The sequence below is a fragment of the Syngnathus floridae genome, chromosome 19, assembly GCF_059516105.1.
Source record: "Syngnathus floridae isolate MCC-2025c chromosome 19, RoL_Sflo_1.0, whole genome shotgun sequence".
In the NCBI taxonomy this organism is placed as follows: Eukaryota; Metazoa; Chordata; class Actinopteri; order Syngnathiformes; family Syngnathidae; genus Syngnathus; species Syngnathus floridae.
In genome coordinates, this window is record NC_142431.1 from 3,203,287 (window position 1) to 3,229,515 (window position 26,229).

A 26,229-nucleotide genomic window follows, 5' to 3' on the forward strand; every position below is an offset into this window, starting at 1 on the left:
ATTCTGTTTCAATAACAATTTTAAAAAATTATATTAAATTTTTTTTTAACAATCTATTTTGAGAACTTTTTAAAAGGTTTTTAAGTATTCAGGTAAATTTAAAAAATATATATATATTATTTTAAATAATTCTATTGTTTCAATAAGTCCTATAAAATATTTGGCCATCCATTTAAGTGTAACTTAAATCATTATGTACACATGTCAGTGTTGCTTAATGATGGGTGCAAAATAGTCCCGCCCACATGTTTGCTCAAACATTCTAAACTATTCCATGGGATTATCTGCATTCACCCCTCTTACATAAACATACCTTGCTTGGAAACCACAATGTCCCACTGCGGGACTTTTATTTCCTCGAGCAATTTAAGACGACAACAACGTCCGGCCGCCACGTAGGATGTAACAATATTGATGGTTGCTTCCGTCTCTCGCCTGCTGGCTATAACATCAAATTATGAGCAAACATGGGTGGAACCTGACAAGTGACAATAAAACAAAACCTGTTTGTTAAAGAAGTTAAGGTGATGTTTAAAATATATTTGCTATCCCTTTCTTCAGACTGCAAATTTATTAGAGCCCATTCTTAACTTTTGAGAAGTTGTGTTTGATCCGAATGAGCAGATTAACCTTCTGATGGGCGTGTTACACCATCCGTGGCAGTCCTGTTTAGCTTCCTGCAACAGTAGGTGTGGCCTCCTTCCATCTGTTCCTTGTGGCTTTCTCCGACTTGCATCAGGGTGCCGTGTTAAACGGCCGTCAGGAGAGACGACGCAGGTTTCCATCTGCCTCCGGTAATAATAGGATTCTACTGGGATGAGGGCCAACATGATGGAAGTTTACAGGAGGTCAGCGAGGAAGAACTTCAACATGCCACGTCAGGTTTAAGGATATGGAGACTTTGACCGAGTGGATTTGACAGCAGGCAGCCCTGTGCGATAAACATCTGTTTCCATTTTTAGGTGAAGAAAATGAATGCTCCCGTTTGACATGAGGGAAAGTTATGGATATGGTTTTCCTCTCATGTCTGTCAACGGATCAGGATTGGTTGTATCTTCCTGGAACGGAAAATTGATCTTCTCTGACTTTTTAACTTCCTTTTGCAAATGGAACTGCAGTCCCCCATCCTCACATTTTTTAGGGCCATCCCAGTTGACCACCATCTGAGAATAAAACTGAAAAAAAAGACCAATATGGCTTTTAAGGCAAATTCAACGGAGGACAGCGATGACCCTTTACCGTATGTTATGTATTTTGCGGGAAGAGAAGAACAGATGACCTACGACCTTGATGGCGAATCAGGAAGTAACTCAACAGAGGAGAAAAAAGATCAATTTAATATAGGAGAAAAAGTTCATGATTTAATAAACCCAGAACAACTTATTGACGTAAACCCCGAAAATATCTCCTCTGTGGATGGACAATTTGAAAATGTTCATTGTTTGACAACCACAAAATGTCCAAATATAGATTGTAAATGTGAGGAACAGATTGCAGAAGATCCCAGAGGCCGTGAAGATATGCAAATGATATGCACTCACAAGGAATTCACAAATTTGAATGATACTGAAAGTGACGAAGCTGCTAGCGTTCCCAATTCCAAACGGGTCTTGATTACCGTGACTCGGATAGAACAGTCTGCTGAAGAGGAGGTCGAGTTGAAAGTGGGCCCAACATTTGAGCAAAAGGAGCAAACCAGTCAACCGTCCTCAGACTGCTCACCACATGCTGTCATATCTTCACAAAATAGCCCTTCACCTGGAAACCTCTCCCAAGGCTCCCTCATAGACAAGCCCATCCAGCTCCCTGTCCTCTTTAGTGGTCTTAGGGTGCTGAGAAAGAACGTGGTCAGACCCGGGCACGACACTTTGGCTCAAATCCAACCTTTAAATGAAGGCGTGAAGACAACAAACCTCCCTGATGAGCAGGGAGAACCAAAGATCCAAGGAAGCTTCCTGGATCAGATGTCATTGTTGATGAATCCTAACAGAAGGCCTGATGAGATGGAGGAAAAAGCAGAACTTCTTCCACAAGAACAAGCAGAACCCCAACGGAATATGACTGAAAGTGGTCAACATCTGCAGATGGGAGACTTGAAAGCCAAGGAGGACACAAAAGCATCTGTATCAGGTGCAGAAGCAGCCTTCCATGCATTCAAAGCTTTTTTTACACCAAAGCCGTTGAGGAAGGAACCCACAGAGAACCGAGACGCAGCCAGAAAGATGACCTGGACGGAAAAGGATGCGCTGAAAGCATTTTTTGAAAGAACTTCCTTCAAGACTTCCAAAGCTGCATCTACAGTATGAAGGGTTTCTGATACATACTTTTGCTGGCCTATTTAAAATACAAAAATAATTATTTTTTGGCAGCACCCGGTGTTTACAGTCAAAAGAAGTACTAGCTATCACTCCAATATTATGGTTTATTATTGTGTTTCCCAAACAATCTACCATTTTTTTTTTTGTTGATCCATCCAGTCAGAATCAAGCAGTCCAGTAGAAGGAGAAGAACGAACTCCTGGACGTCTCCAAGCAGTCTGGCCTCCACCGCGAGAGGAGAAAGTTGGTCTCAAATATACCGAAGCAGGTACAATTTACAATACAATTTAAACAACAAGCGGTTAAAACAAATTTGTGTATTTGTCTGCATGTAGTATATAATAACATACATGTAAAGAATTCGGCATTTCATTATTATGATATAAGCACGGCACACAACATCCAAATATTGCATCTTATTAGATTGTCTTGAAAGGTCAAAATGAAATAAAATCAATTGACTTTAGATGCTGCAGTTCTAAAGCATACAGACAGACAAGTGTTTGCTATCTTGGATAATAGGGGTCATATATTGCACTTCCCTCAAGGTCAACATAAATCCGCCCTGCATGAGTCCACAGCAAACAAAAAGAGTGCATTGGGGAAATACTAATTAATGTGCTTTCCAAGTATTTTTTATCAGCCTCCCGATAGTTGTGCAGTCTCGCTGTGATGCTATATGATCATAAATTGGAGTTTGTCATCCAGCACTACAATTCAGATCATCACATCACAAGTTCTCTGCTGGTCCACCGCATGGTCTTTTCCAATGCTTGCTCTGCTGCCCTCAAGCGGTCAAAACTTGTCAGTACAGCTTTTAATAATAATAATAATACATTTAATTTAGAAGCGCCTTTCAGGTCACTCAAGGTCAGTTTACAAGAGTTAAAAAGTTAAAAACAAAGATAAACTTTTAGATATACTGAATGAAAATTTCAATTTATCAGTCATTGAGATTGTAATGAACTTTAAAAACGTTTTTAAAAAGTCAATAACTCCAATTTTGTGGGTTTTTTTAGAGCACCAGGCAGCTGTTCTGCAGCTGAAGCGTGAATGTAAAGAGGAAGTAGAGAATTTACAGGTCAGTATGAAGGCTAATTTTTTGTGTGTGCATGTTTTCCCCTTGTATTTGTATTTAGGGACATGGTTTAAAAAAAAAATTATAGTGGCACAGATTTTGGATTTTCTGTCATTCTAAAACCATACTTGTTAAAACTACTGATGAAAGGATGGAATGATTATCTTTGTTGTTCACGATATTTCAGGAGGTCTTCAGCCGGGAACTTTCTAAACTGATTTTACAAAACGAGGTCACGGTATCCCGTCTGGAGCGCACCCTGGCTGAGCTGCAGACCAAGCTCTCCCAGCCCAACACTCTCAGACGTGGCGAGCTCAGAGACGTAGCCGTGTCCACGCGAGACGATAAATCTCCACACAAAGCCTTTCGCACTGTCTGCATCCAAACTGACAGAGAGTCTTTCATCAAATGTGATGACAAGAAGAGTAGAGACTGCATCCAAACTCAGCAGAGGATGAACCCGCAAAAACTTGACTTGACATCCATCACCTTGAGCATGGCCCATCAATCTGGTGGACACCATGCACCAAACAAGGCTATCCCTCCACCACCACCTCCACCACAACTGTCGACCCACAAAGAACCATCGAAAGCCCCCCCGCCACCTCCACCTCCGCCCCCACCACCTTCTCCATCTCTGTCCAACGCAGCTCCCCCACCACCTCCACCCCCTCCATTCATGTCACATGTATCTTCAACCTGTTTATCCGCAACTTCCAGAAAACCTGTGGTGGAGCCTTCACGTCCCATGAAGCCTCTGTACTGGACCAGAATTCAGATTGAGGACAAGTATGTGTCCATGTGGAAAAACAAATACATCATCAAAGACAGACAAATAAAACTGTTTTTAAACAAAGCAGTTAATGAAAAAAAAAAAATACTGTAAATACTGTTTTTGTCTCTTTCTCAGGAACAACACGCTGTGGAATGTTTTAGAAGAACCGCATATCATGAATGCAGCTGAGTTTGAAGATCTCTTTGCCAAAACCACCACACGACTCAAGAGAAAACCACTGGTAGAGAATTATGAGAAGGCAAAAGCCAGGAAGGTAATTTAAAAGAACGAAAATATGATTTACATGTCATTATGAAGGCGGCATGGCGGATTATTGTTTACCACATGTGCCTCACAGTCCTGATGTTTAGGATTACAATCGAGGCTCCAGCCTTCCTGTGTGGATTTTACATGTTTTGACCCCGAACCTCAGACCTGTGAGGCAGACTAAACACTGCTTCTTTCTCATATATCTTAACGAGAACCATGCATCAAAATATACGCAACACGGCTCCTGTGTGTGTGTGTGTCTGTGTGTGTTAGATCATTAAGCTCCTGGACGGTAAGCGCTCTCAAGCTGTGGGCATCCTCATATCAAGCCTCCACCTAGAGATGAAAGATATCCAACAAGGTCAGTCAGGAAGTTTGACCTTTAAGAACCTTATGTAACTTTTATTTTATTTCCTCTAGCTGTTTTAACTGTGGATAACTCTGTGGTGGATCTTGAAACCATTGAGGCGCTCTATGAAAATGTACGTACAGTATTACTCAAGACTATTAATTGTGTATTTAAATGTAAAAATGTAAATGCCGCCAGAGAGCTCAGCCAGACGAGCTGGAGAAAATCAAAACACATTACAGCACATCCAAGGAAGAGGAGGTTAAACTCTTGGACAAACCTGAGCAGTCAGTATAAACACAACATAAGTGCGATTAATTGTGTGTGGATAATATCACGATGGTTTTCCGTGTTGTGCAGGTTCCTGTATGAGCTCTCGCTGATTCCAGACTTCGCAAGCCGAGCTCGTTGCATCATTTTGAAGGCGGCCTTCAACGATGGGATGGCGTCCATTCAACACAAACTTGACGTTATTGCTTCTGTGTGCAAGGTATGGAGGAAACATCCTTATAAGGGCATGTATTTTAGTTTATGCATGTCCCCATGAAACTATTTGACTGGTACGAGGCTATGACATTTTGTTTCCCCCAAAGTGCTCACACTGAATTTTGTATCATTGACTGAACTTTTGACACGAAGACTCTGCTGGAAAAAAATGGCGTGAAGGAAGTCCTGGGACTCATCTTGGCGTTGGGCAATTACATGAACGGCGGCAACAGGGTCAGAGGTCAGGCTGATGGCTTCGGTCTGGAGATTCTTCCAAAGCTCAAAGATGTCAAGAGCAGGGTACTGACATAGATTCAATATTTGAGTGAAACTAATGGATGTTCTTAAATAATGTGATGAATCCTCCATTTTTTTCTCCCACTAGGACAATCGCATGAGTTTGGTCGACTATGTTGTGTCATATTACCTTCACAATTTTGACAAGGTGAGCAAAAGATATATAAATCCAAATGTGTCTGTGCTTTCATGCAAATTTTGATTTGCCAGAATGCAGGAACAGAGAAAAGTGTATTTCCACTTCCTGAACCTCAAGATGTCTTCCTGGCAGCGCAGCTTAATTTTGAGGACCTCAATGGAGAGCTAAAAAGGATTGGACGAGATCTCCTGGGTATGTCATTTCACTTGTGAGACCTTTCTTGGAAATCCTTAAAAAAAAAAAGAATAACCCCCTACAAATGTTTCCTCGCAAAACAGAAATGAGACTGCGTGAGCAGAAAAGAATCGGCGGTGGTTTTGTTGTGTGTTTTTGTTTTAAAAAAAAAAAAAGCTCAGCCCGTCTGTGTAACTCTATCACTGCGGAGTTTCCCCATGTCACTAAATCTCCGTCTGGCAGCATTTTTCCTCCAACACCCCCAAAATCAATGCACTTCTTATTATGGCTTCCCATCACCGGCCTCTGTAAATGTTTATACTTCAAACTTAAAGGCCTGAGGTTGTTAATTGCCAAAAGACAAGCTTGTATTTTCCTCATTTGCAAAAAAAAAAATCCTTGGAGATGCAAACGCTTCGTGTCTGTATCCAGAGACTAGCAGGAGTCTTGCTGCTGATACTGGCCTGGCGCCTTTAAGATCCAGTTTCTAATCCTTGGGCCCATCAGATCTCCCGTTCTTTGTGCGCCAGTCCTGTCGCCAGTCAACGTAGACTGCAGTTTCCCCACTTATGCAATCTCCAGACCACTCATATCCGAACCATCTCTACCCGGGCCTCCACACGGACTAGTAACCATCTCGGCTGTATCGGTCCGGGCTCCGGTGTGGCCCGGAGATGCGTGCCGAAGATTGCTTTCTTTACCTTTCACCACAACTTTGGAGTATCGTTTCCATCAAGCCAAACGGGCGCAATCTGCATGGTCCATCGCGGCTTCTCATTGTACTGGCTGTTTGAAGCGCCATCCTCACTCTCCCTAGCTTTGCTTTGGGCTGGGTATCAAAAAAAAAAACAAAGTTCTGTTTACGTGAGGGTCTACAACCCTTCTCAGATATAAGCCACAAATGAAAGAAAGCGTCACCGCACAAAGGAGACAACGATAGCGGACTCCACAGTTTACACAAATCCCGATTGAAAACAGTATTCTTTTGTAATCTTATCTGGGTGATGTTGATCAAGCGTCAGGGTGGAGGGGGGCAGTCTCTATTATGACTGGCCCGTGTAGACTGGCTCCTCTGATCCACTGATTGGATGCAGGGGAAGAAGAAGTCGCCATCTCAATGAGAATCAAAGTGAGATCTGAGGAGGAAGTTGGGCTGATAAGCTCTTCTCCGTGCTCAGGTAGTTTCCTCTGCGCTCTTCATCTGTTAACGCAACTTTCTGAGGCTTATTGAGATCATAAAAAAAAGCAAAACATCATAACTTAGGAAGACATCTCCTCACGTGACCTCATTTCATCTCAACATCCATCGTTTTCATCACTGAAGATTAATGAGCCCTTTCCCAGAAGAACTCATCTTCCTTTTTTATTGTCTCAACTTGAGGGCATGAAGTCAAACGTCGATAAATAATGTTCATTAATCTTCTGATCGTTTACATTGATGCTAAGTTTTTGGTGTGTTTGGAAAAGGATGTGAAAAGGACATTCAGAAGGTCTGCGCAGACTCCCCTGAGGAACATCTGCAGCCGTTTAAAGACCGAATGGAGACGTTTCTTCTCAGTGGTTAGTGGTTCATTTTTACATAACCAAACAACTGTGAATCACTTGTAGGCTGGAGATGTTTATAATATTTAGCCTAGTGGCCTGCTTCGTAGAAAAGAAAACTAGTATTTTTCAACTGTGGTTGGGATTTGACACTTTATTAAAAAAAAAACTGCAGTGTTTTTCCAAGATATTGACATTCATCAAATAATAATTGCTGTAGACTAATTTGCTGTATTATTTTGGTTTTATTTTTTAGATTTGCTTTAAGATGGCAGAACACACATAGATGTCACTTTGCAAATGTTGAACTCATCCATCAATCCATTTTTGACACCGTTCATCCCATTTCTTCAAATCCTGCAATGTTCTGTGCACATCACAAACATTTCCATCTGCTCTGAATCCCCCCCTTGAAAAAAATTACAAATGTTTCAAGATGTTTTTTCAGTCAAAATCCCAAGTGTAATAAACATCTCGAGAATGTCTGCAAAAGTACCAAAGCCGAGTTATAGAAAATGGAACAACCACCCTTGGAATGTGTTTCTTTGCTTACAAAATATTTCTTTTCAGCACGTAAAGAACATGTTGGAGCTTCCTGTCAGTTGGCGACGGCACAAAAAAGGTGAGAGAAACAATGGCCAGATGAAAAATATGTTGAATTGTAGATGTATTAATATTTATTTGTGTCTGGCTGCCCAGCTTCCAGGACTTGTGTGTGTACTTTGGTCTGAAGCCCAAAGCAGGCGAAAAGGAGGTGACGTCCAGTCATTTCTTCATGCTGTGGTTTGAATTTTGCACCGACTTTAAGGCCAAATGGAAGCGGGAGAATCGGAACTTCACTAAAGAAAGGCAAGCAGATACACAGAAGTGAAATGTTTTGGGAATATGATTTTTTTTTTTTTTTTACTGCAGATTAAAAGAGGCCCAGCAGTCAGTGAAGAGAATCACAGCAGAGAAGAAAGTGGAGACCAAAATGATAATCCCAAACAGTTTGGTAAGTGTGGCACATGTCTCAGTCAATGGATTCAATAAATATAATTTGCAACGTATGGAATTTATAGAAAGCGTTCCTTTCCTTCCACTGATATGATGTTTTATTCCCAACAGAAAGAACGACTGCGTCAGAAAGAAGCGAACATGACCCCAATTTAAGATTTGCACTTAGAGGATGCTTTTTTTTTATATTATAGCCTACAGTGGAACTTCTCAAGTCCTGAAGTCGGTTTGTCCATGCATCCAAATCTTAGGAGTGGACTAGCCAAAAGTCCCAAGCACATTGATTTGGGTGTAAACCACAGAATCATATTGTATTCGTTAAACATTGAGAGGAAAAAAAAAATCAAATAATATTGCTGTATCTTAATATTCATGCAGCTATGTGTGCAACAAGACATAAATATTAAGTCAATTCTTTGAATTTTAATTGGGTTTTTTTGCACTTTCTTGGGAGTATTGCAATAGCAAAGCCACATATTAAGGCGTTTTTGAAAATTGGGCTCCATTAATTGATAGTAAAATAAAGATGTCAATATTGTAATAAGTTCCTCTTGTTTTAATAGCAATTCCGGTTGTCAGTCTTGCCAACAGACGCCCAGAGTTTTTGCAAAACGTCCTTTTGAAGAAAAAAAAAAGCTCCATGTGAGGTTTAATCCGTGTTTATTGTGGTACACCTGCACTGCTTGACGCGCTGGACCCGTTTCTTCCTGGTATTGGGCGTTTGTCCGGGGCAGAAAAGCGTGTACGTGACCGTGCTGAAGGCTTTGGGTATGCACGCCGAACAGGATTCGAACGCGTTTCCATCTTGGTAAACGTGTCGCGGGATGTAGAAGGAATTACATTGGCCATAGCAGAAGCGGTTGATGATGGTTCGGCTCAGGCATCCCTCTTCGTGGATGGTCTGCTTGAGTGGTTGCGTTTTGCACCAGTCCAAACGCAGGTAACGACGTTCCGTGACGTGAAGCGCCTCCTGACTGGACTCCAAAACCTCGTCGGTGATGACTGCAGGGGTCATCCCGCGCGTAATGAATCCGCTGATTGGAGCTGGCAGGCAGCGCTCCGGTTCGTTTGGGTTGGATTTGTTTGGATGAGGGAGAGTGCCTTGAAAAGTGGCGGCATGCGTACTCCTCGATGTGCTGAGCAACAGGATAACTGTGGAGAAGGTCAGCAAACACGGGCTTCTCATCGTTGAAGCTGAAAGGAAACATTTACGCACAGGTATTACGCACACGTTGCGCAAATCCATCCATCGCAATAGTTTATATTATACTTTACCTGTTGCTTAGTTTTTCCTGGTAAAATGTTCACGGGCGTCTTTGCTCGGCGTGTTGTGTCCTTTTGTGTCTTGTGTGGGGCTTCATGAATGATGATCAACTAACTTTCTAGTTCTGGACAAAAACACGCCCACAACGCTGATCCCATCTGCCCCCCCCCCCCCTCCCCCACCAGAAAAACACCCACTGTTGTCACTGCTGACATTTTTTTTATTACTTTTACAAGATAACTGAAGAAACAAAGATTTCTCTGCTTTTAAGTTTTATATTGTAGCAGGAGAAGCAGAAAGATATGCTACTGCAAAAAGGATTCACCTCCACTGAAAGATAATGTGACCAAAGTGTACATAAAACAACCAAGTAACATCAGTTTGTGTAGATATGACCTAATTTTGATTATTTAAAGAAGTCACTAAGATGTACATTACAAATATTAAACATTGCACAGCTTTATCTGTAAAGCCACAGTTTACAAGTCATCTGAAATCACATTTGAATTTTCACTTCAACAACAAAAGCACTGATTGGAGGGTAAGTTTTCATTACATACCTTAATCACAATCAACTGAAGTCACTAACTTAAATTCACAAATATTTCGGTTTGTCACATTCCCCTATAAACATCAACAAACAGCAGTTTTGTGACAATTTTGAAATGAACCAAGAAGCCCCCCCACACTCAGATATAATTCTAAAATACAGGATGTCTCTGGGATATGTTTTAATTTGTTGCTTTTGTAGTTGCAGTAAAGGTTGATGCCTCGTCATTCTGGTCTTCATAGAAACTAGGAACCGATTTCTTTGCGACGACGTTGTCAAGCCTCTGGCCCCTCAGGTATGGATTTACACTCTGCAGAAAAACATTCCAAATGAACAAAAATCTGCTGATGTGTTGTGTTTACAAATGGAAACAAAAAAGACGACAAAACACTAATAGATACCCTTTTCTTTCTTTTTGGTCCTCCCTTCAGCTTCTGGTATAAACGCTCCTTGTTCTGAAAAGACCACAAATTTGTTTTCAACTTTAACTGCTCAGATGTCACTTAGTAAACTGTGTTTTGAAGCTGGCAATAAAAAAATTCGTATGTGTACTGACCCACTTCATCAGAGCGGGGTACTCATTCCCTGGACCGTAAATGTGACTGTGCTTTTGAAATTCCCGGCTGAAGTCGGCTGTGTCCGGAGCATTTTCCAAACACCCGTCTGCTGCTGGGAATGATGATCAAAATGCATTTTAATTCTCCTCAAAAATATTTTCTATTATTTATTTATTTTTTACCAGTTTTTCCCTGTGGACAAGGATTTGGAGGATCTGGGTAGCTGTGATCATCACTTAAGTCTTTGGGAACGTTGTCACCTGCCAGCTCAGCCACTATGTTGGGGATGTTCCCATAGGGACCAAGGTGCTGCAGTCCCTCGTGAGCACCACCTTGTGGAGACAAATGGTTGGTGCAATGGACAAAAAATAAGCATTACAGTACGTGTTATGCATGATAAGTGCAAGATATTATTTCATTATAATTTGAGAAATCTTTACACAAAGATTATACCCTGGATACTCTGTGGCCCGACGATGTTTGTAGCCTGATGGGCAGGATATTCCACCCTGGGCCGAGCGATGCCAAGCTGCTCCATGACGCCGTGCAGAAGCCGCTGGATGTCGGCTTCGGACACCTGATCTGCCCCGGGGCTACTACGGGCCGGAGCACCGCGCATTTGAAGACACACCAGGAGCCCGAGCAGAGTTGACCGCACCGCCGACCTCATCTGCAGGTGCGCAAAACAACCGACGATGAAAACGTGCATTTTTGTCATTAGGAAAAAAAATGTGAGCTTGGATTGTATTAGATTCAGATGTTCTAATAATAAACAAAATAGAATTGCGTGGACTAAATCTGTTGTGTAAACAAGCAATTAGGCCTGCAAATAACCAGCATCAATAATTTATAAAAGAACCTGATTTTATTCACACCCATGTAATGTTTTAATTAAAACGTTGCAAATTCATTTCTACCATAATCCAAATAAAGATAAGCCATTTTCTTACCTTGTGTCAATAAAAAGACCCGACCGACTGAGCAAGCAGGATGTTCGTCAAGTTACGCTCAACTAACGATTTATTTCTGGCCTTCAAAGTAAATTTAACGCAACAATTGATGCATCAAAATGAGGATGTTCTTGCTTTCTGTAAGCACATTAGGAGCATGTCCACACTTGCATTTTGTCCTGTTTACCAAATGCAAACCAAATCGTGAGCTAGATGGTGATAACGTGGGCGCTTGGTGTATTTTGAAGGAGCTTTGACACTGCACCATTGCATAACAAATTGATGAGAATGGGATGCTTAGAATTAGAAATCCTCTCTTCCGATTGGCCATTCTATTTTTTTTATCCTCCATCCTGCAGCGATGGGTGCAGTGTCAAATTTCAGCTCTGACGAACTCTGCGCAAAAAGAAATGTCACTAGTCAAAGTGATTCAGATATTTTTACCCATTTAAAAGACAAGATTTGAAATTTCATAGTTTTATTTATGGCTGTAATGTCACATTGTGAGATACATGGAGTACCAGCATCCCTATAGAAAACCGTTTTTAATTACTATGATGGCGTTACTTTATAGCTAAAGCAATAATTTAAATAAAATCTAAATGTATGAAAGTTTTTTAAAAATGCCACAGTTGTGTCATAAAGAAATCCGTCGACTCCAAGATCCCAGTTGCATCTTGCCCACTCCAGTGAATATAGATTCATTCTGTCCTTGGCTCGGGTCAGGGGAAAAACCAAGACGCATGTCCCTGCAAAGAGGACCAAAATATTTGTGTAATGCAAGTTTTAGTTCACGACTTAATATATTGCATAATATACCTTTTTATTTTAGGTGGAGACGGTTTGCCAGGATTTAAGGCATCCAAGATGGCAGCTCCAGGTGATGAATCTGTTATTAAGTGGTTAAAAGTTCCATCCATGAAAGACATTTATTTTCTTTTTCTGATTTACCTTCACTCACGCAGGCCCTAAAAAAGGCAATATTTGGGAACGTCTCCAAGCCGACACTCCTCCTGAGAGTCGGTCTTCCTCGCAAGTTGGACTCCTGGGTTCGCTGATGGTCTGCTGGCCTGACCTTTGACTTCGCTTGACTCCACGGTACAGTCTTAACAGACCACAAAACTACATGAATGTAAAACAGACGAACCGAGTAAAGTATGCAAGGATGGTTTTGGTTGCCGTCTTAACATTGCAACCTTTCAAACTGTGTCTCTTTGGCGTCTTTGAGGAGACATCCTTCAGAAGGTGGCAGTTGATCAGGAAGTCCATACTTTCTAGGACAGCCTTTGGAATCACCCCTGGTGAACATCATTCTGGATTTTTTAAAAGTCTTTCAATTTAAAAACTGCAACTATTTGATGTCTTACCAAACAAATGTGGATTTTCGATGAAGGCGCACAGGGCAAGAATTCGAAGTTCAAAGCGTCGTTCGGACATCTCGTGTTTGTTAGGAGGCGGTAGGAGACAGGGGGCAAAGACCATAGCCAGATTGGAGCTGGTCATCAAGTTTTCCTCACATCTGATAAATTTAAATACTTATAAAATGCCTCCCGCTCTTGCCTTGTGTTGAGTGTTTCTCAAACCTCTGGTTCACTTTGGACAGGAAGTCAAACAGATAATGGAGACATGAGGAGTTTCTGGCAGGCAGTAAGCAGGATAGAAGCTGGAGTGCCGAGGTTCTGTCCTGCAGGGAGTCCAGCGTCTGGGCTTTAAGCATCGCCTCGTGGATCTCTGTAGGTATTAGAGGCTCTGGTAGCTCCCGACAGAACTGCTTGATGAGGGTGGCCACGTCGTAGGCGAAGGCTGTGGAGAGACAAGCCTCTCCACGATTCAGCTTGGCCTGAAATAAAAGATTGAGAAATGTCTGCGGTGCCTTAAAGATTGAAAACTGAACTGAGGACCCCTACTCTGAGGGCCTTGATGCGAGGGAGTGATCCTGGTTTCCGGAAGAGGCCCACGGTTCCGGCACGCTCCAGGAGAAACGAACAAGAGTCCACCAGAAACCTGAGACCCCAAAAAAATTTCAGACAGAAATGCAACTCCAGTAATCAGTATTTTTTTTTGCACTCACCCAGGAACCAGGCCAAATTCAGGAATAAAACTTCTTGACAAATTCTCCAGAGGAACACCAAAGATCTTCGCACCACTAGCAAAATGTCTTTCAGTTTTCCTCTCAACACTTTTAACATTTATTCCATGAATAAGTTGAAGGTGAAAGCGAATCACATCACTGTCGGTAATCTTCATCTTTCAAATACTAGTCCGTCTATTTAAAAGCAGCAAAGTTCCACAATGCTCACCTGGTTAAAAAGCCAAGTAAAGGAGGCGGAGCTATATTAGGATCATTCAGATCACCTTTAGCACACAGGTGTCAAGGAAGTCATGTTGCCTTCAAGGCTGCTGGGACATCAGAGGCCTCTTTTCTAACCATAGCAGAAGAGGTGTGACTATTAGTGTGAATGTTTTTATTCCCTGTCATAAGATGGTGGCCGAATATCAAGTTTGTTCAAAATCTAATGAGGACAAAGCAGAGTACTTTTAAAGCAGCTATTTTTATTACAATGGTAAATGTATATACAGCATTAGGCACAGTACAAATACAGACGTGGAGAGGAAAGTTGCAGTTTGGGATGTTTCGGTGCAGGTTGGAGATTTAGAAGCACTTCCTGTGAACGATGGAGGGGCCCGCCTCATCGTACTCCTGCTTGCTGATCCACATCTGCTGGAAGGTGGACAGAGAGGCCAGGATGGAGCCACCGATCCAGACGGAGTATTTCCTCTCAGGGGGCGCAATGATCTAAAGATGGAGCAGAGTTGGGTAAGAACCAATATTTGTTGCTATGGGTTTTTTTTTCATGGTGTTGCTCACCTTGATTTTCATGGTGCTGGGGGCCAGAGCTGTGATCTCCTTCTGCATACGATCAGCGATACCAGGGTACATGGTAGTACCACCGGACAGGACGTTGTTGGCGTAAAGGTCCTTGCGGATATCAATGTCACACTTCATGATGCTGTTGTAGGCGGTTTCATGGATACCAGCCGACTCCATACCTGCATAGGTGCGTATTATAAATCTGCTGAATTCATTTGTCCATGTTTAAGTGTCAGGACTCACCAATGAAGGATGGCTGGAAGAGGGTCTCAGGGCAGCGGAAACGCTCATTGCCGATGGTGATGACCTGACCGTCAGGAAGCTCGTAGCTCTTCTCCAGAGAAGAGGAGGAGGCAGCTGTGGCCATCTCGTTCTCAAAGTCCAGAGCCACGTAGCACAGCTTCTCCTTGATGTCACGCACGATCTCACGCTCAGCTGAGGGAGGAGGTTTGTTGATTTTTTTTTACAAATCAGGAGCCCAACTTCCACTTGTGTTTAAATCCAGAGGTGCTTCCTGAATTTGCATACCGGTGGTGACGAAGGAGTAGCCACGCTCGGTGAGAATCTTCATCAGGTAGTCAGTCAGGTCACGACCAGCCAGATCCAGACGCATGATAGCGTGGGGAAGAGCGTAACCCTCATAGATGGGCACGTTGTGGGTCACACCATCACCGGAGTCCAGTACAATACCTGATGACAAAAAATGTCAGATCACATCTCGAAACCAAATTGTGAAAGAAAGAAAAACTCACCGGTGGTACGACCGGAGGCGTACAGGGACAAGACAGCCTGGATGGCCACATACATGGCAGGGACGTTGAAGGTCTCAAACATGATCTGGGTCATCTTCTCCCTGTTGGCCTTGGGGTTAAGGGGGGCTTCTGTCAGCAGGGTGGGGTGCTCCTCTGGGGCCACACGTAGCTCGTTATAGAAAGTGTGGTGCCAGATCTGTTAAATGGAGACGTTGTCAGCAATGTGGAATGGTGGTGCCCATATCTCCACGCAGTACCGAGTCTCACCTTCTCCATATCGTCCCAGTTGGTAATGATGCCGTGCTCGATGGGGTACTTCAGAGTCAGGATACCTCTCTTGCTCTGGGCCTCATCTCCCACATAGCTGTCCTTCTGACCCATACCCACCATCACACCCTGAGGAGCAAAAAATATCCGGAATCTCAGGAAAAAATATTTACATACTGTTGATAAGAATTCTTCATTTAGCATGAATGCTAATGTTATGATGAGATTGCTCGCCTGGTGACGGGGGCGTCCAACAATGGATGGGAAGACAGCACGGGGAGCATCATCACCGGCAAACCCAGCCTTGACCAGGCCAGAACCGTTGTCGCACACGAGGGCGGTGGTCTCGTCGTCGTCACACATTTTGGTCTGTTCTTAGTTGGCCTTCTGTAATAGAAATAGTTGGAGCTTAAATCGAGGCCCAAGAAACCCTTAAGTGCTCTCATCTTGCCAAAATGGGGCATGGCTGCATCCCCTGCTCACAAGTCTATTTTTAGTGACGGAAATCCTGGCGTCCCCCACGCTCATCCCTCCGTATCTTATCATCAAACCGCAGCCACCTAACAGCTGAGGTGATGCGTTTTTTCGACAAGTGGCAGCGAAGGCCTGGGTCTTTCCTCAGCTGTTGTCGCTTGTCATTCCAAAGTTTCGAGGACCACCTGTCCAGCTTTTGAGGCAGTTGGAGTAATTAAATTCTGCTTAGCCGTACTACTTTTGACAACCCAACAAATGATCATTCATAACTCAATCTTACAATTGCATAGCATCCAACTTCTGTATCCTAAAGTTCCCCCTGTAGCATCATCCAAAAAATAAAATTGTCTTCAAGCACAGAATCATAAAACTTGTACACACTTTAAAACATACATCCTATTTGCAATCCTACTTTAAACAACAAATAGGTAAAGTCGCAACAAAACAAGACTCACCAAGAGTTCGATGCAAGACTGGAGTTTCCACTGGGACGAAGGACAAGGGTGCGAGGGTTCCCTTAAATATGTCCCGGCACGCTCCAGCTGGGGGGCAGGTGGGCGGGCTCGGGGACTTCACAGAAGTCCAAATATGTGCTGCTCTGAAAGATGAGGGAGTTAAGTGGATCTTGTGTCAAGGACGCCACCAAAATGGGGAGATGTTGCTTTGGAATTACACAATGTCAAGACTATGCCTACAGTTTAATTATATATTATTTCACGTTTAGGTTGCAAAGTGTGATCAATAAGGGTGAAAACAAGTTATAAAATTATTAAAAGTCTATTTTTGTGCACAATATAGCCATAATGTCACATTTAATATTTTACAACTGAGGGAAAATTAGGCTTTTATTGTATGGCACATCATCATCCAGCATCCATTTTGGACCTCCTAATATGTTCAACAGGGGTCTCCCCTGGCGCACGCTGCTAAATACGTGTTAATATGACTAAGCTCTCGCAGAACGCAAGGGAAGTAGGTGATTGAAGGGGCTGACGGTAACTGGAGCTCCGATCTGAGCAATGGTCAAGGAGGCTCGCCAGTCTTATGGCATGTGCAAGAGTTGAGAGGAGGCAAACACCACCCAGACAGCTGAGATGCAATATTGCATGGGGAGGGGTGGGAGGAAAGCGCCATAGCCCAGACCTCCAACAGATTCTTAGGAAGTCCAGGCCTCCCTTCTCCATTCTGATTGGCTCCTGTGTCTCCTTTTAGGGAAATGGAGCGTGACAGGTGCCCACCGACAGACTGCCCGGAGGTCGTCAAGCCCCCCCAGACTCCATATTTGTCAAGTTCCGCCGTCGTGTGAGGGGAGGGCTGTCATAGCCGGCCTGCGAGCGTAATAAGAATGTAAATATCTCCCGCACCATCAACCGTTCCATTTCTAGATGTGCGTAATGTACTTCCAAGAGTGATGATGCTAACCTACTTGTTTACGTCTATTCTGAGCTTTTGTGTATCTTGACAAAGTTGGATTCGTGGTATTGTGTGCGGTAGGAATTCTCAAAAATCTGAAGTAGCTTTTGTGATCCCTAATAAACTCAGTGTCGCTATATTGTCATTCTATATTTACCTTCTTTACAGCATTGGTCACCAAAATATTCTGACAGTTAAGGCTTGGTTTTTAAAGTATCATTTTTTTTTCTAAATGCTCATTAATACTTGTTTCACATTTTTGTTACTCGGTTGGCACAGAACCCTTACACAGGATTAAATTGGTGGTTCCTAACCTTTACTAAGTAAAAGCGCACATTTTATTTATATTAAAGGAATCGCATGGCACATGACAACAAAAAAAAATTAAATTAGTGTTGTCTCAATTTCTCACAAATGACTTAGTGTGAAATTTGGGCTAGTTTAAATTGAACACAAAGCAGATACTGCATACTTGTCTGTATCACTGTGTCTTAATCTGGATCAAGCAGAAGGCTCTTAAACGGCTTGTGATTTTGAGGCACGTTTCGTCCTTAAAAGGAAACATAGAAAGCAGAACGGTTGTCTTGACAGCTGACCCCCTCCTCACACACACACACACACATGCTTCAGCAGCTGTTAGAAACAACTGTTTTATTGTAACAGCGGTCTAGCCCCGACTTTGACAGCAGTTTACGCTGCAAGACGTGTGGACAAGACAGAAATGTTATTTCAATCCATCCATCATATTTCAGTGCATCAAATGAATAATTGATCCGTGTGGTTGCAGCTTTCAGCTAAAACTACTCAGTTTGCATCATCTCAAACAACTGTGGAATGTGTTTTTAACAATTCATGATGAATTATACACCGTCCATCACTGTTAGTATCAAGTTATATTTCCTGTTAATCAGAGCATCTTTTTTCCCGTGTGATTTTTTTAAGGCCTCATTAGGATTGCTGAGTTGCAGGAAAGGCTGACACTGCAATGAATTCCAAACGGTGAGTTGTCACATTTCTTTATTTAAAATTCCTATTTGTTGCTTACTTAAGCCATCATCCATCTAGAGTGAGATTCGAACAATATCATTTGTTTGGAGTTTTACTATTCATGGCAAAGGCTGGCTGAAGCAGCTTTCCTCACTCAATATCTCTGCACATTGAGTGTGTGTTAGGGTGTGTTTTACTGAGTGCTGAGGTCTGTCTAGTGCAGACACCGTGCAGAGCTTGCCAGCAGTTTGTCAGATAATGTCAGCGCTATAAATATATGAGGTGCTTTAGAAGTTTCCATGTCAGGGCTCCATTGTTCTGCGTCGTGTGAATATCACAGCATGGGTGGTGTGAAGCTTGGATAAATAAAGCTGTAACAATAGAAGGTAACAGGCTGCATTATAACACGAGCCAGTGTGGAATGTGTTACATTTGAAATAATACCCCAATTTAAAAGTTTTTATTTCATACAAATGCATATACAGTCATTAATACACATTGTTGTGATAAATTAATATCTTTTGTTTTAGGTTTCAACGACAAGTCAGGCAAGTGTACCCCAAAAATGTCTCTGTATCTTACAGCTCATTAAAAAAAAGCTCCAAGCTTAGAATAGTAACAAAAGTGTTGACATGAAAATTACTAAGATGCTCTTTATATACTCTAGGAGTTTTATTAATGACTGACAAAAATGATTTTCTACAATATTCTAATTTAATGCTTATTCCAAACTTAAACTTGTAAATAAAATAAGCAGGTGATGCTTCAAGATTTTATGTCTGGAGGGGTGAAATTCAAAGTGGAAGTAACCGTTTCCATGGAAACCCCTGCGGATCAGTTTAGTGTCGCCAGGTGATGACGTCAGACTCCTTGTGGCGCGGCTGCGTCTCCTAGGTAATCATTTTGGCCGAAACAAATAACCGCGACCATTGCTTTATTCGCCATTTTAAGGACAAAAAAAGCTTAATAAACAGTAGCAAGCTTATCATATCTATAAAATGGGCGACAAAAAACGTTACAAACGTATTTTTGTGAACGACGTGGACAAATATTCCTCCAAACACATCGCCGAGGTAAAGTAAACATGAGATACTTTAAGCATAACTTACTGTTGCCCTATTAATATACTTTTTTTTTTTTTTTACAGTATTTATCGAGTTGTGGGGTAAAGGAGGTGGACGAAGATGATGACGGCGAGCCGCAGCCCCATGAACCTGCTTTCCAGGTGGTCGGCACGGTGTCTTCATCCAGCGATGAGAAACCAAGCGGTTTGCATGAGCACTATTCGGTGAGTTAAATATCTAACGTAAAATATAGAAGTGACATTTAATGTGACAAATGAGCCACTTCATTCCTATATGAATGGGTGAATACACCAACAAACAAATAAATTAAGCAGTTTACTGACATTATTCTTAAATTTGCTAAATAATTTTGACCTCGTTTATACTTCACAAGTGCATCAACAGGCGTCAAATCTTGGGTAGTACGCCCTCTTGTGGACAAATTGAGCAACAGCAGTTGGTTATGTTGAAAAATTGGGGTATGAGTCGTATTACTGTTCTGACCTATGTTTGACACCCTTCAACTAAGTTCTCCAAAATATTTGAAACATCTCTCATAACACAAATACACATAGTTGTACTAAGTTCATCTTGTTTTTCCTTTTTTAATCACTTCACTGGTTTCTTTTATATCAAACAAATTATTTTAGGTGCATTACCTAATGCACAAATACACATAATTCTAATGATTTGCTGGAGATTTGCAATCTTGTCTTCCAGTCACTAAGCAGAGAGGAGCTCCTTCCACGCTTGCTGGAGTGCGACGTGGTGGTGTACAACATCTCTGAAAATGCAAATCAAGACGACGTTGAAGACGCAACTTGGGCAATCACAGGTATAGCAACGTGGAAAGAACCATCAATGTTATTATTTTGACACGGTAGTCAGAATTGTACAATACTTCCTTCACTTGTAGCCCTTCACGGTGAAATGGAAAACTTCAGGTCAAAGAAAACGTTCATTTTAGTCTCGACGGTGTTGACATGGGCAATGACCAAAAGACCGGAAACGGTGAGCATGGTGACTGTCCAATAGAGCGTTGACGGTATTACATCATAACCAATCGCTCCTGCAGGATGAAGCCGAAAAGTTTATAGCAGAGGATGAGTTCCGAAAAAGACGGCCGCATCCCAGCTTTAAACATCACAACAATACAGAGAAACAAGTGCTTAAACTGGGAACAGGAGTAAGTAGTTTGCTCGGAAAAAAAATACAAAACATGAAGTAACATGCCATGTCATTGATTTTGTTCTGTCATCTTTCAGAAAAAGAATAAACTGAAAGGTTACGTTTTAGCTGCAGGGATACAGTATGGAAAAGGAGAAAATCTCTTCCACTACTTTTTCAAGGTAGATTCGACCTCAGTCTTTGTCATTTCCGCTTGATCATTTTTATTTGTCCCCTAGGTGTCTTGGCTGTCTGAGTTTTCAGAAGTTCCCATATTTGGAGAGGGCACAAATTTCATTCCCACCATCCACGTGCTGGACCTTGCAAAGTGATATGCCACTTTTGAATATTGACATTTGTTTTCAGGTTGTTTTGTGTTGACTTAACAGCCTGTGATTTATTTTACAGAGCGATACAAAGCTTGATTGATCTCAAACCCAAACCTAAATATATTCTTGCCATTGATGACTCCAAGAGCAAACTGAGGGACATAGTACAGGTACGAAACACATCATAAATATTTTTTCCGACAAAATTATGTTCACATCTTACACTTGTGATGTTGAACGGGGGCAGAAACTCTCCTCTTTACATTTTAGGCCGTAAGTCAAGTGCTTGGAACGGGGAAATTATGTCAATTACAAGAGAAGGAAGCCATTTCTACAAAGGCCTTTAAGGTATACCTACTTTGCAATATCAATCAAATTGTATGATTAATGCTTAATTGTAGCTCTTAGATTGGCTCTCTTTTTATTTTTTAAATTTGGTGTTCACCATCTCTTTTGTGGTTTTAACTGTGGTTCCTTTTTGGTGTCAGCAAGAGGAGCTGGAATATATCAGCATTGACCTTCGCCTGGATGCTTTTGTTGTGAAAGACACCTTTAACTTGAACTGGTCAGCAGAAAACGGCATGATTGAGAATGTAGAAGCCCTCGTGGAGGAATACAGACACACAAGAAAGCTCCTTGTAAGTCTCATGTTCTCCTTCGTCCATGGCTCGGAGTTGATATTTTTCTGTCCGTGTCGATAGCCAATCCGAATCTTTCTCACTGGACCACCAGCCGTGGGTAAAAGCGAAATGGGACGGAGGCTGAGCGAGCATTATCGAATCCATCACATCAACATCCGGGACGTCATTGAAGAAAAGAAGGCACACTTGGTCAGTGACAAGATTTTCATTTCCAAAATCACAATAAGAATAAATACATTATGTTTCGTACTCCACAGAAAGAAACCTCGGAGAGAATGGATGCTGACATCAGCCAACAGGAAACGGCACAGGATCAACTGGAAACTATAAAAGAAAGCATGGAAAAAAATGCAGGTCTTGTGAACAACTCTTATCATTTTTAAAATCTCAAGGCAATATGAAAGCAAACATTTTTCATACAATTAGGTCGCCTGGAGGATGATCTACTTTTAGAAATTTTGACTGAAAAGCTCAACTCAAAGCCTTGCAGGAACCAAGGATATGTCTTGTATGGCTTCCCGAGGACATTTGAGCAAGCTAGTCAGATGTTCAGCGGTAGGTTTCTTCCAGGTATTCAGATGCTCCACAACATATGATGACGTCCTAATGTGTCAATTTATCGTCCAGCTGAGGATGCAGATATCCAAGACCCGTCCGCGACCCCTGCATGCAACAGCATCACCCCAGGTTGTCTGTCCATTGACTCAGATTTGTTTACCCTCAAATGATGAAACAAACTTTTGATTTATATTTCTAGAATATGTGTTTGCCCTGGATGCATCTGATGAGTTCCTGACGAAGAAAGTTCAGGATCTACCTGAGAGTGAGGCCCAGAAAAGAGGCCTAACCCAGGAGGAGTTTATCCCTCGACTGGTCAGATTCCGTCAACTCAGCAGGGCCTTAGAAACTGCCCTCGACTACTTTGACGAGCTGGAAATATACCCGACGTATCTTGGTAACATTCTTATATTTGTACTATCAAATTAAAGAAGTGGTATTTTTTCCAAGAAGACCTTTGACATGATGAGCACAACAGCAGATTCTCAAATGCATTTCCCCAGAGGTGAAAGACGACGACCCCGAATTGACACAGATCATGAGCCACATCACCGAGGTGGTAGGCGCTCCCAAGAAGTACGGCCTGAATACCGAGGAGCTGGAGGAGGAGGAGAAAAGGATGCGAGAAATGGAGAGGAAGCAGAAAGAGGCTGAAGAAGCAGCCGAGAGGAAGCGCAGGAAAGAGGGCTTGCTCGCTGAGATGGCGGCGCAGTATGAAGTTTGGGTACCCAAGGAGCTACATTTCATTCATATCAGCTGTCTCGCTACAGTAATAATCATGAATTTTTTTTTTTTTTTCAGCAAGATAATTTGGCAGAGGTAGAAAGGCAGGAGCACGAGCTCCTGGAAGCCAAAGCGCTCCCGCTGAGAAACTATTTGATGAAGTATGTGATGCCTGCACTCAGCGAAGCCTTGCAAGAATGCTCCAAGATCAAACCCAACGATCCAGTCAGCTTTTTGGTACGACCGCATCCTATTCACCACATTTATTCAAAAATGTGAATATTTTTTCATTTTATTTTTGCTAGGCTGAGTATCTCCTTCGGATGGACAAAACTTGATTGAACATCCTTTTTCAACATGTGTTTGAGTGCACTGGTCCCAGTCAAGGTATTGTTGAAGCAATCAAATGATGGTAAAGATGAAAATTGTGTGAAATTAATGAATTCATGAGATATAATGATAATAAATGGTAGAAATGGTTAAATGCATTTAGAAGAACATATATGATCCCTATTGTGCAATATAGTGTGTAAAATATGGTCCCTAAAAATAGACGGCGTGTTAAAAAGTCTAGTTTTACAAAGAAAAAAAAATATTTGATTATTATTAGTTCTAGTACTAATGTGTGTATTCAATAAAGCGACAGATTTGCCTCTGCATGTTTCATGAATCAGCAGACTTCCTGGAAGCTGGTTGCACATTTGACGAGAATGTCTCATAATTTCATGGGCTTCCAACAACAAAAACATGTTTTTCATATAAATCCACTTAAACCGTTTTGAAATTGCTTTGCTGACGTCTTGCGGTTTACGCCAGAATGAGCATTGAAGATGAATCATGGAAACATTTCCATTCTGTTCTAGTGCCGCTAGAGGGCGTAGTGTCAAAGTGGTACTCGCCCTCACTTTAAAACAAAAAATTCTGTAACATTTTGGGACTGTTTGAGCTAGTCTAGTTCTGTCACTTTTTGCCAGATGACATGATGTCCTTCCAAACGCCCACGTTTCCCAAAACTCATTCATAGACCGAGGACAGAGGACCCTTTCAAATATTTGGCCTCTGTGACTTTTTAATACTTTATGGATTTAGAACCAGAATATTATTTTGTCTTTGTTCTGTCATACACAATGAAGATTCAAAGTGTCAAATACTTAATTAGGTGCTCGTCGCCAAAGTCGTGCTGGCCCTCCAGCTTGTTTGGAGAACCTGAGTCATCATGACAGATGGTTTAGTGTCCGCAAAGTGTTGAAGAATGCTGAGGGGGATAAAAAAGAACATTAACTAGCCACTCTGTGTTAAATGTTCCCATCACATGTGCATACATGGAATCTGACCCAAAGGGGTTAAAGGTCATATCCACCTTCTCCCTGAAATTAGTTTATGCGATTTATTTATTCATGGTTGAACTTGGGAAGCAATATAATTGCCAGTGGTAAATTGTTAGTGGTGGTCTTTACCATGTTGTTTTGTCTTGCTAGACTTCCAGTAAGAAAAACCCCAACATCAACCTGGTTGGGCTCACACAGGCACACACACGCATGTTAAAAATAACAACCATCATGGTGGTCATCCGAACATCTGCTGGTGGCAGAAAATGCTAGATGAGGACCACACACACACACACACACACAGTTCATATAATGGCTAGAGTAGGTCTCACGTGACACACGTACAGCCTAAAGGGTAAGAAAAAAAATAGATTTTTGAATTTTATGTTTTTTGCAAAATTTATAAAGCAGATGGGGACCGAGCAGGGTCAGCAACCTGCACATTAAATATATATCATAAACTTGCAGGACAGGTGATGAACTTTGATGGTGTCCATTGGCTGCACACAGTTCACCTTTGCTGACAGTCGTGTTGTGTGTGCAGCTGGTATGATTTCTATCATCCGTCACACACAAAGAGAAGAATAGCAACCTGGTTTGCATGTGTTGTTGCAGCTGCCCATGTAACAAGCTCTTTGGGGACCCGTCAAGTCTGCAGTTAGCTAGCTCAATGACATGAGCTAACTGTGTTTGTTCAAACACTTGTGCTCAATCTACACAACGTGCAGTCTCAGTCATTTCTGTGGGCCTTATGCGGAATGTCACATGACTAAACCAGAAGACGAAGGACAAAAAAGTCTTGAAAATTCTATTAGGGCATATTGAATGCAAATTTGACATTTTTCTTTGTTGCTGTTTTCTTCCTAGCATCCTTATGCTGTTTTTAAATGCAGTGACATTTCTATTGACTGTTTTCTGTCAGAGATTTTTTCATATTTCATGGAATTGGATTACTGGAGTTCAACCTCTTGGAATATGGTCAAATGTAGCTGCCAACACGAAAACAGTGAAAATAAGACTAGTTTCCTGCCAATGTAAACACTCAAGTTTCCCACATTTCTTAAGTGAACCTCAATTTGATTGTGGCTGCCTGACAGTCCGAAACATGAACTTTTGCACATAGCCCTAACCCTTCTTTGAAACCCTAACCCCTAACCCTACTTTGAAACCACATTTGAAACCATAACCCTAGCTTTAAACCCTACTTTGAAACCCTAACCCGAGTTTTAAACCATACTTTGAAACCCTAAACCCTGGTTTAAGTCCTACATTGACCCCCTCACCCTAGTTTAAATCCTACTTTGAAACCCTAACCCTAGTTTTAAACCCTACTTTGAAACCCTCATCCTAGTTTTAAACCCTACTTTGAAACCGTAACCCTAGGTTAAATCCTACTTTAAAACCCTAACCTAAATTTAAACTACAGTTAGGGTCTCATAGGTTTAAAACTAGGGTTAGGGTTTCAAAGTAGGGTTTAAAACTAAGGGTTCAAAGTCAGTTTTAAAACTAAGGTTAGGGTTTCAACATAGGATTTAAAATAGAGTTAGGCTTTCATAGAAAGGTTTAAAACTCGGGTTAGCTGTTCACTACCACTTCTTTTTCTGCACATTTTCTCCAAGCTAACAGCTAACTTTATTGCATGAAGGGATGCGCTGTTATCCAACAACGGGGAGATTATGGTTCTCATTGGGTAATCTAGATTTTATAAATTAAAGTCCCAATGATTGTGAGCAGCAGGGGAGCCCCATTTCAACCCCTTACACTGAGTGCCAAGCAGGGAAGAAATGGGTACCATTGTTATAGTCACTGGTATGACTCGGCAGGGGTTTGAACCCACAACCTCCCAATCTCAGGGCGGACACTCTCCTCTCCGGCCACTGAGCTGGTAAACACTTGTATCGTAGTATAA

At 41.9% G+C, this 26,229-nt stretch overlaps 6 protein-coding genes across 10 annotated transcripts in view; 2 read left to right on the plus strand and 4 right to left on the minus strand.

Moving 5' to 3' along the window:
- Positions 1-442: 442 nt before the first annotated feature.
- On the plus strand, positions 443-8,599 carry fmn1 (formin 1). Of its 2 annotated transcripts, XM_088361371.1 has the most exons (17): positions 457-2,300; positions 2,478-2,586; positions 3,338-3,399; positions 3,584-4,185; positions 4,307-4,445; positions 4,715-4,802; positions 4,862-4,923; positions 4,989-5,077; positions 5,151-5,280; positions 5,430-5,576; positions 5,662-5,721; positions 5,784-5,904; positions 7,354-7,446; positions 7,999-8,050; positions 8,128-8,277; positions 8,341-8,422; positions 8,536-8,599. In XM_088361371.1, exons 1-17 carry the CDS (start codon positions 1,107-1,109, stop codon positions 8,578-8,580), a joined length of 3,225 nt encoding a protein of 1,074 aa, XP_088217497.1. In that variant the 5' UTR covers positions 457-1,106; the 3' UTR covers positions 8,581-8,599. The 2 variants fall into 2 exon arrangements, with proteins under 2 accessions (XP_088217496.1, XP_088217497.1); XM_088361370.1 differs by having other exon boundaries at positions 443-2,300; positions 8,341-8,599.
- Positions 8,536-9,801, minus strand: grem1a (gremlin 1a, DAN family BMP antagonist). Its single transcript, XM_088361380.1, has 2 exons — positions 9,700-9,801; positions 8,536-9,618 (listed from the first exon to the last, which is right to left on the minus strand). Exon 2 carries the CDS (start codon positions 9,608-9,610, stop codon positions 9,074-9,076), a length of 537 nt encoding a protein of 178 aa, XP_088217506.1. The 5' UTR covers positions 9,611-9,618; positions 9,700-9,801; the 3' UTR covers positions 8,536-9,073.
- Positions 9,802-9,887: 86 nt separating this feature from the next.
- Positions 9,888-11,900, minus strand: scg5 (secretogranin V). 2 transcript variants are annotated; one of them, XM_088361379.1, is made up of 6 exons: positions 11,746-11,900; positions 11,249-11,465; positions 10,978-11,127; positions 10,795-10,904; positions 10,640-10,693; positions 9,888-10,548 (listed from the first exon to the last, which is right to left on the minus strand). In XM_088361379.1, the coding sequence occupies exons 2-6, from the start codon at positions 11,463-11,465 to the stop codon at positions 10,420-10,422; spliced, it is 660 nt and encodes a 219-aa protein (XP_088217505.1). In that variant the 5' UTR covers positions 11,746-11,900; the 3' UTR covers positions 9,888-10,419. The 2 variants fall into 2 exon arrangements, with proteins under 2 accessions (XP_088217505.1, XP_088217504.1); XM_088361378.1 differs by having other exon boundaries at positions 10,795-10,907.
- A 306-nt stretch (positions 11,901-12,206) lies between these two features.
- On the minus strand, positions 12,207-14,053 carry LOC148381659 (inactive Rho GTPase-activating protein 11B-like). Of its 2 annotated transcripts, none has more exons than XM_088361373.1 (8): positions 13,817-14,053; positions 13,653-13,749; positions 13,329-13,585; positions 13,113-13,264; positions 12,942-13,043; positions 12,697-12,867; positions 12,565-12,634; positions 12,207-12,494 (listed from the first exon to the last, which is right to left on the minus strand). In XM_088361373.1, exons 1-8 carry the CDS (start codon positions 13,990-13,992, stop codon positions 12,383-12,385), a joined length of 1,137 nt encoding a protein of 378 aa, XP_088217499.1. In that variant the 5' UTR covers positions 13,993-14,053; the 3' UTR covers positions 12,207-12,382. The 2 variants fall into 2 exon arrangements, 1 of the variants encoding a protein (XP_088217499.1); XR_015854288.1 differs by having other exon boundaries at positions 12,423-12,494; positions 12,697-12,850; positions 13,817-14,052.
- Positions 14,054-14,278: 225 nt separating this feature from the next.
- Positions 14,279-16,686, minus strand: actc1a (actin alpha cardiac muscle 1a). Its single transcript, XM_088361375.1, has 8 exons — positions 16,566-16,686; positions 15,871-16,023; positions 15,637-15,765; positions 15,370-15,565; positions 15,146-15,307; positions 14,861-15,052; positions 14,615-14,796; positions 14,279-14,542 (listed from the first exon to the last, which is right to left on the minus strand). Exons 2-8 carry the CDS (start codon positions 15,997-15,999, stop codon positions 14,399-14,401), a joined length of 1,134 nt encoding a protein of 377 aa, XP_088217501.1. The 5' UTR covers positions 16,000-16,023; positions 16,566-16,686; the 3' UTR covers positions 14,279-14,398.
- Positions 16,687-19,353: 2,667 nt separating this feature from the next.
- Positions 19,354-26,229, plus strand: part of ak7a (adenylate kinase 7a) — a 30,261-nt gene continuing 23,385 nt past the window's right edge. The window contains exons 1-18 of one of the 2 annotated variants that reach the window (XM_088362472.1): positions 19,354-19,583; positions 19,658-19,798; positions 20,295-20,409; positions 20,491-20,585; positions 20,650-20,760; positions 20,840-20,923; positions 20,981-21,069; positions 21,150-21,240; positions 21,341-21,418; positions 21,559-21,708; positions 21,772-21,900; positions 21,969-22,065; positions 22,138-22,266; positions 22,339-22,398; positions 22,469-22,666; positions 22,773-22,993; positions 23,071-23,229; positions 23,298-23,379. In XM_088362472.1, coding sequence (XP_088218598.1) covers positions 19,509-19,583; positions 19,658-19,798; positions 20,295-20,409; positions 20,491-20,585; positions 20,650-20,760; positions 20,840-20,923; positions 20,981-21,069; positions 21,150-21,240; positions 21,341-21,418; positions 21,559-21,708; positions 21,772-21,900; positions 21,969-22,065; positions 22,138-22,266; positions 22,339-22,398; positions 22,469-22,666; positions 22,773-22,993; positions 23,071-23,229; positions 23,298-23,330 — 2,055 coding nt within the window. In that variant the 5' untranslated portion in view covers positions 19,354-19,508 and the 3' untranslated portion in view covers positions 23,331-23,379. Of the gene's footprint in view, positions 19,584-19,657; positions 19,799-20,294; positions 20,410-20,490; positions 20,586-20,649; positions 20,761-20,839; positions 20,924-20,980; positions 21,070-21,149; positions 21,241-21,340; positions 21,419-21,558; positions 21,709-21,771; positions 21,901-21,968; positions 22,066-22,137; positions 22,267-22,338; positions 22,399-22,468; positions 22,667-22,772; positions 22,994-23,070; positions 23,230-23,297; positions 23,663-26,229 lie in introns of those variants that run through there. The other variant, XM_088362471.1, reaches the window with a different exon arrangement.

What these genes read in the sequence shown, in the direction of transcription:
- LOC148381659 (XM_088361373.1), bottom strand. Translation starts at nt 13,992, where the DNA reads ATGAAGATTACCGACAGTGATGTGATTCGCTTTCACCTTCAACTTATT. An exon ending in GAATTTGGCCTGGTTCCTGG is followed by an intron (nt 13,750 to 13,816) that starts GTGAGTGCAAAA and finishes TTGGGGTCTCAG; the next exon opens with GTTTCTGGTGGACTCTTGTT. An exon ending in CTGTCCAAAGTGAACCAGAG is followed by an intron (nt 13,265 to 13,328) that starts GTTTGAGAAACA and finishes TAAATTTATCAG; the next exon opens with ATGTGAGGAAAACTTGATGA.
- grem1a (XM_088361380.1), bottom strand. Translation starts at nt 9,610, where the DNA reads ATGAGAAGCCCGTGTTTGCTGACCTTCTCCACAGTTATCCTGTTGCTC.
- fmn1 (XM_088361370.1), top strand. Translation starts at nt 1,107, where the DNA reads ATGGAACTGCAGTCCCCCATCCTCACATTTTTTAGGGCCATCCCAGTT. An exon ending in AGAAGGCAAAAGCCAGGAAG is followed by an intron (nt 4,446 to 4,714) that starts GTAATTTAAAAG and finishes TGTGTGTGTTAG; the next exon opens with ATCATTAAGCTCCTGGACGG. An exon ending in CTCTTGGACAAACCTGAGCA is followed by an intron (nt 5,078 to 5,150) that starts GTCAGTATAAAC and finishes CGTGTTGTGCAG; the next exon opens with GTTCCTGTATGAGCTCTCGC.
- scg5 (XM_088361378.1), bottom strand. Translation starts at nt 11,465, where the DNA reads ATGAGGTCGGCGGTGCGGTCAACTCTGCTCGGGCTCCTGGTGTGTCTT. An exon ending in ACCCCGCTCTGATGAAGTGG is followed by an intron (nt 10,694 to 10,794) that starts GTCAGTACACAT and finishes TGGTCTTTTCAG; the next exon opens with AACAAGGAGCGTTTATACCA. An exon ending in GACCAAAAAGAAAGAAAAGG is followed by an intron (nt 10,549 to 10,639) that starts GTATCTATTAGT and finishes GTTTTTCTGCAG; the next exon opens with AGTGTAAATCCATACCTGAG.
- actc1a (XM_088361375.1), bottom strand. Translation starts at nt 15,999, where the DNA reads ATGTGTGACGACGACGAGACCACCGCCCTCGTGTGCGACAACGGTTCT. An exon ending in CGCCTCCGGTCGTACCACCG is followed by an intron (nt 15,308 to 15,369) that starts GTGAGTTTTTCT and finishes TTTTGTCATCAG; the next exon opens with GTATTGTACTGGACTCCGGT. An exon ending in CTTCCAGCCATCCTTCATTG is followed by an intron (nt 14,797 to 14,860) that starts GTGAGTCCTGAC and finishes GCACCTATGCAG; the next exon opens with GTATGGAGTCGGCTGGTATC.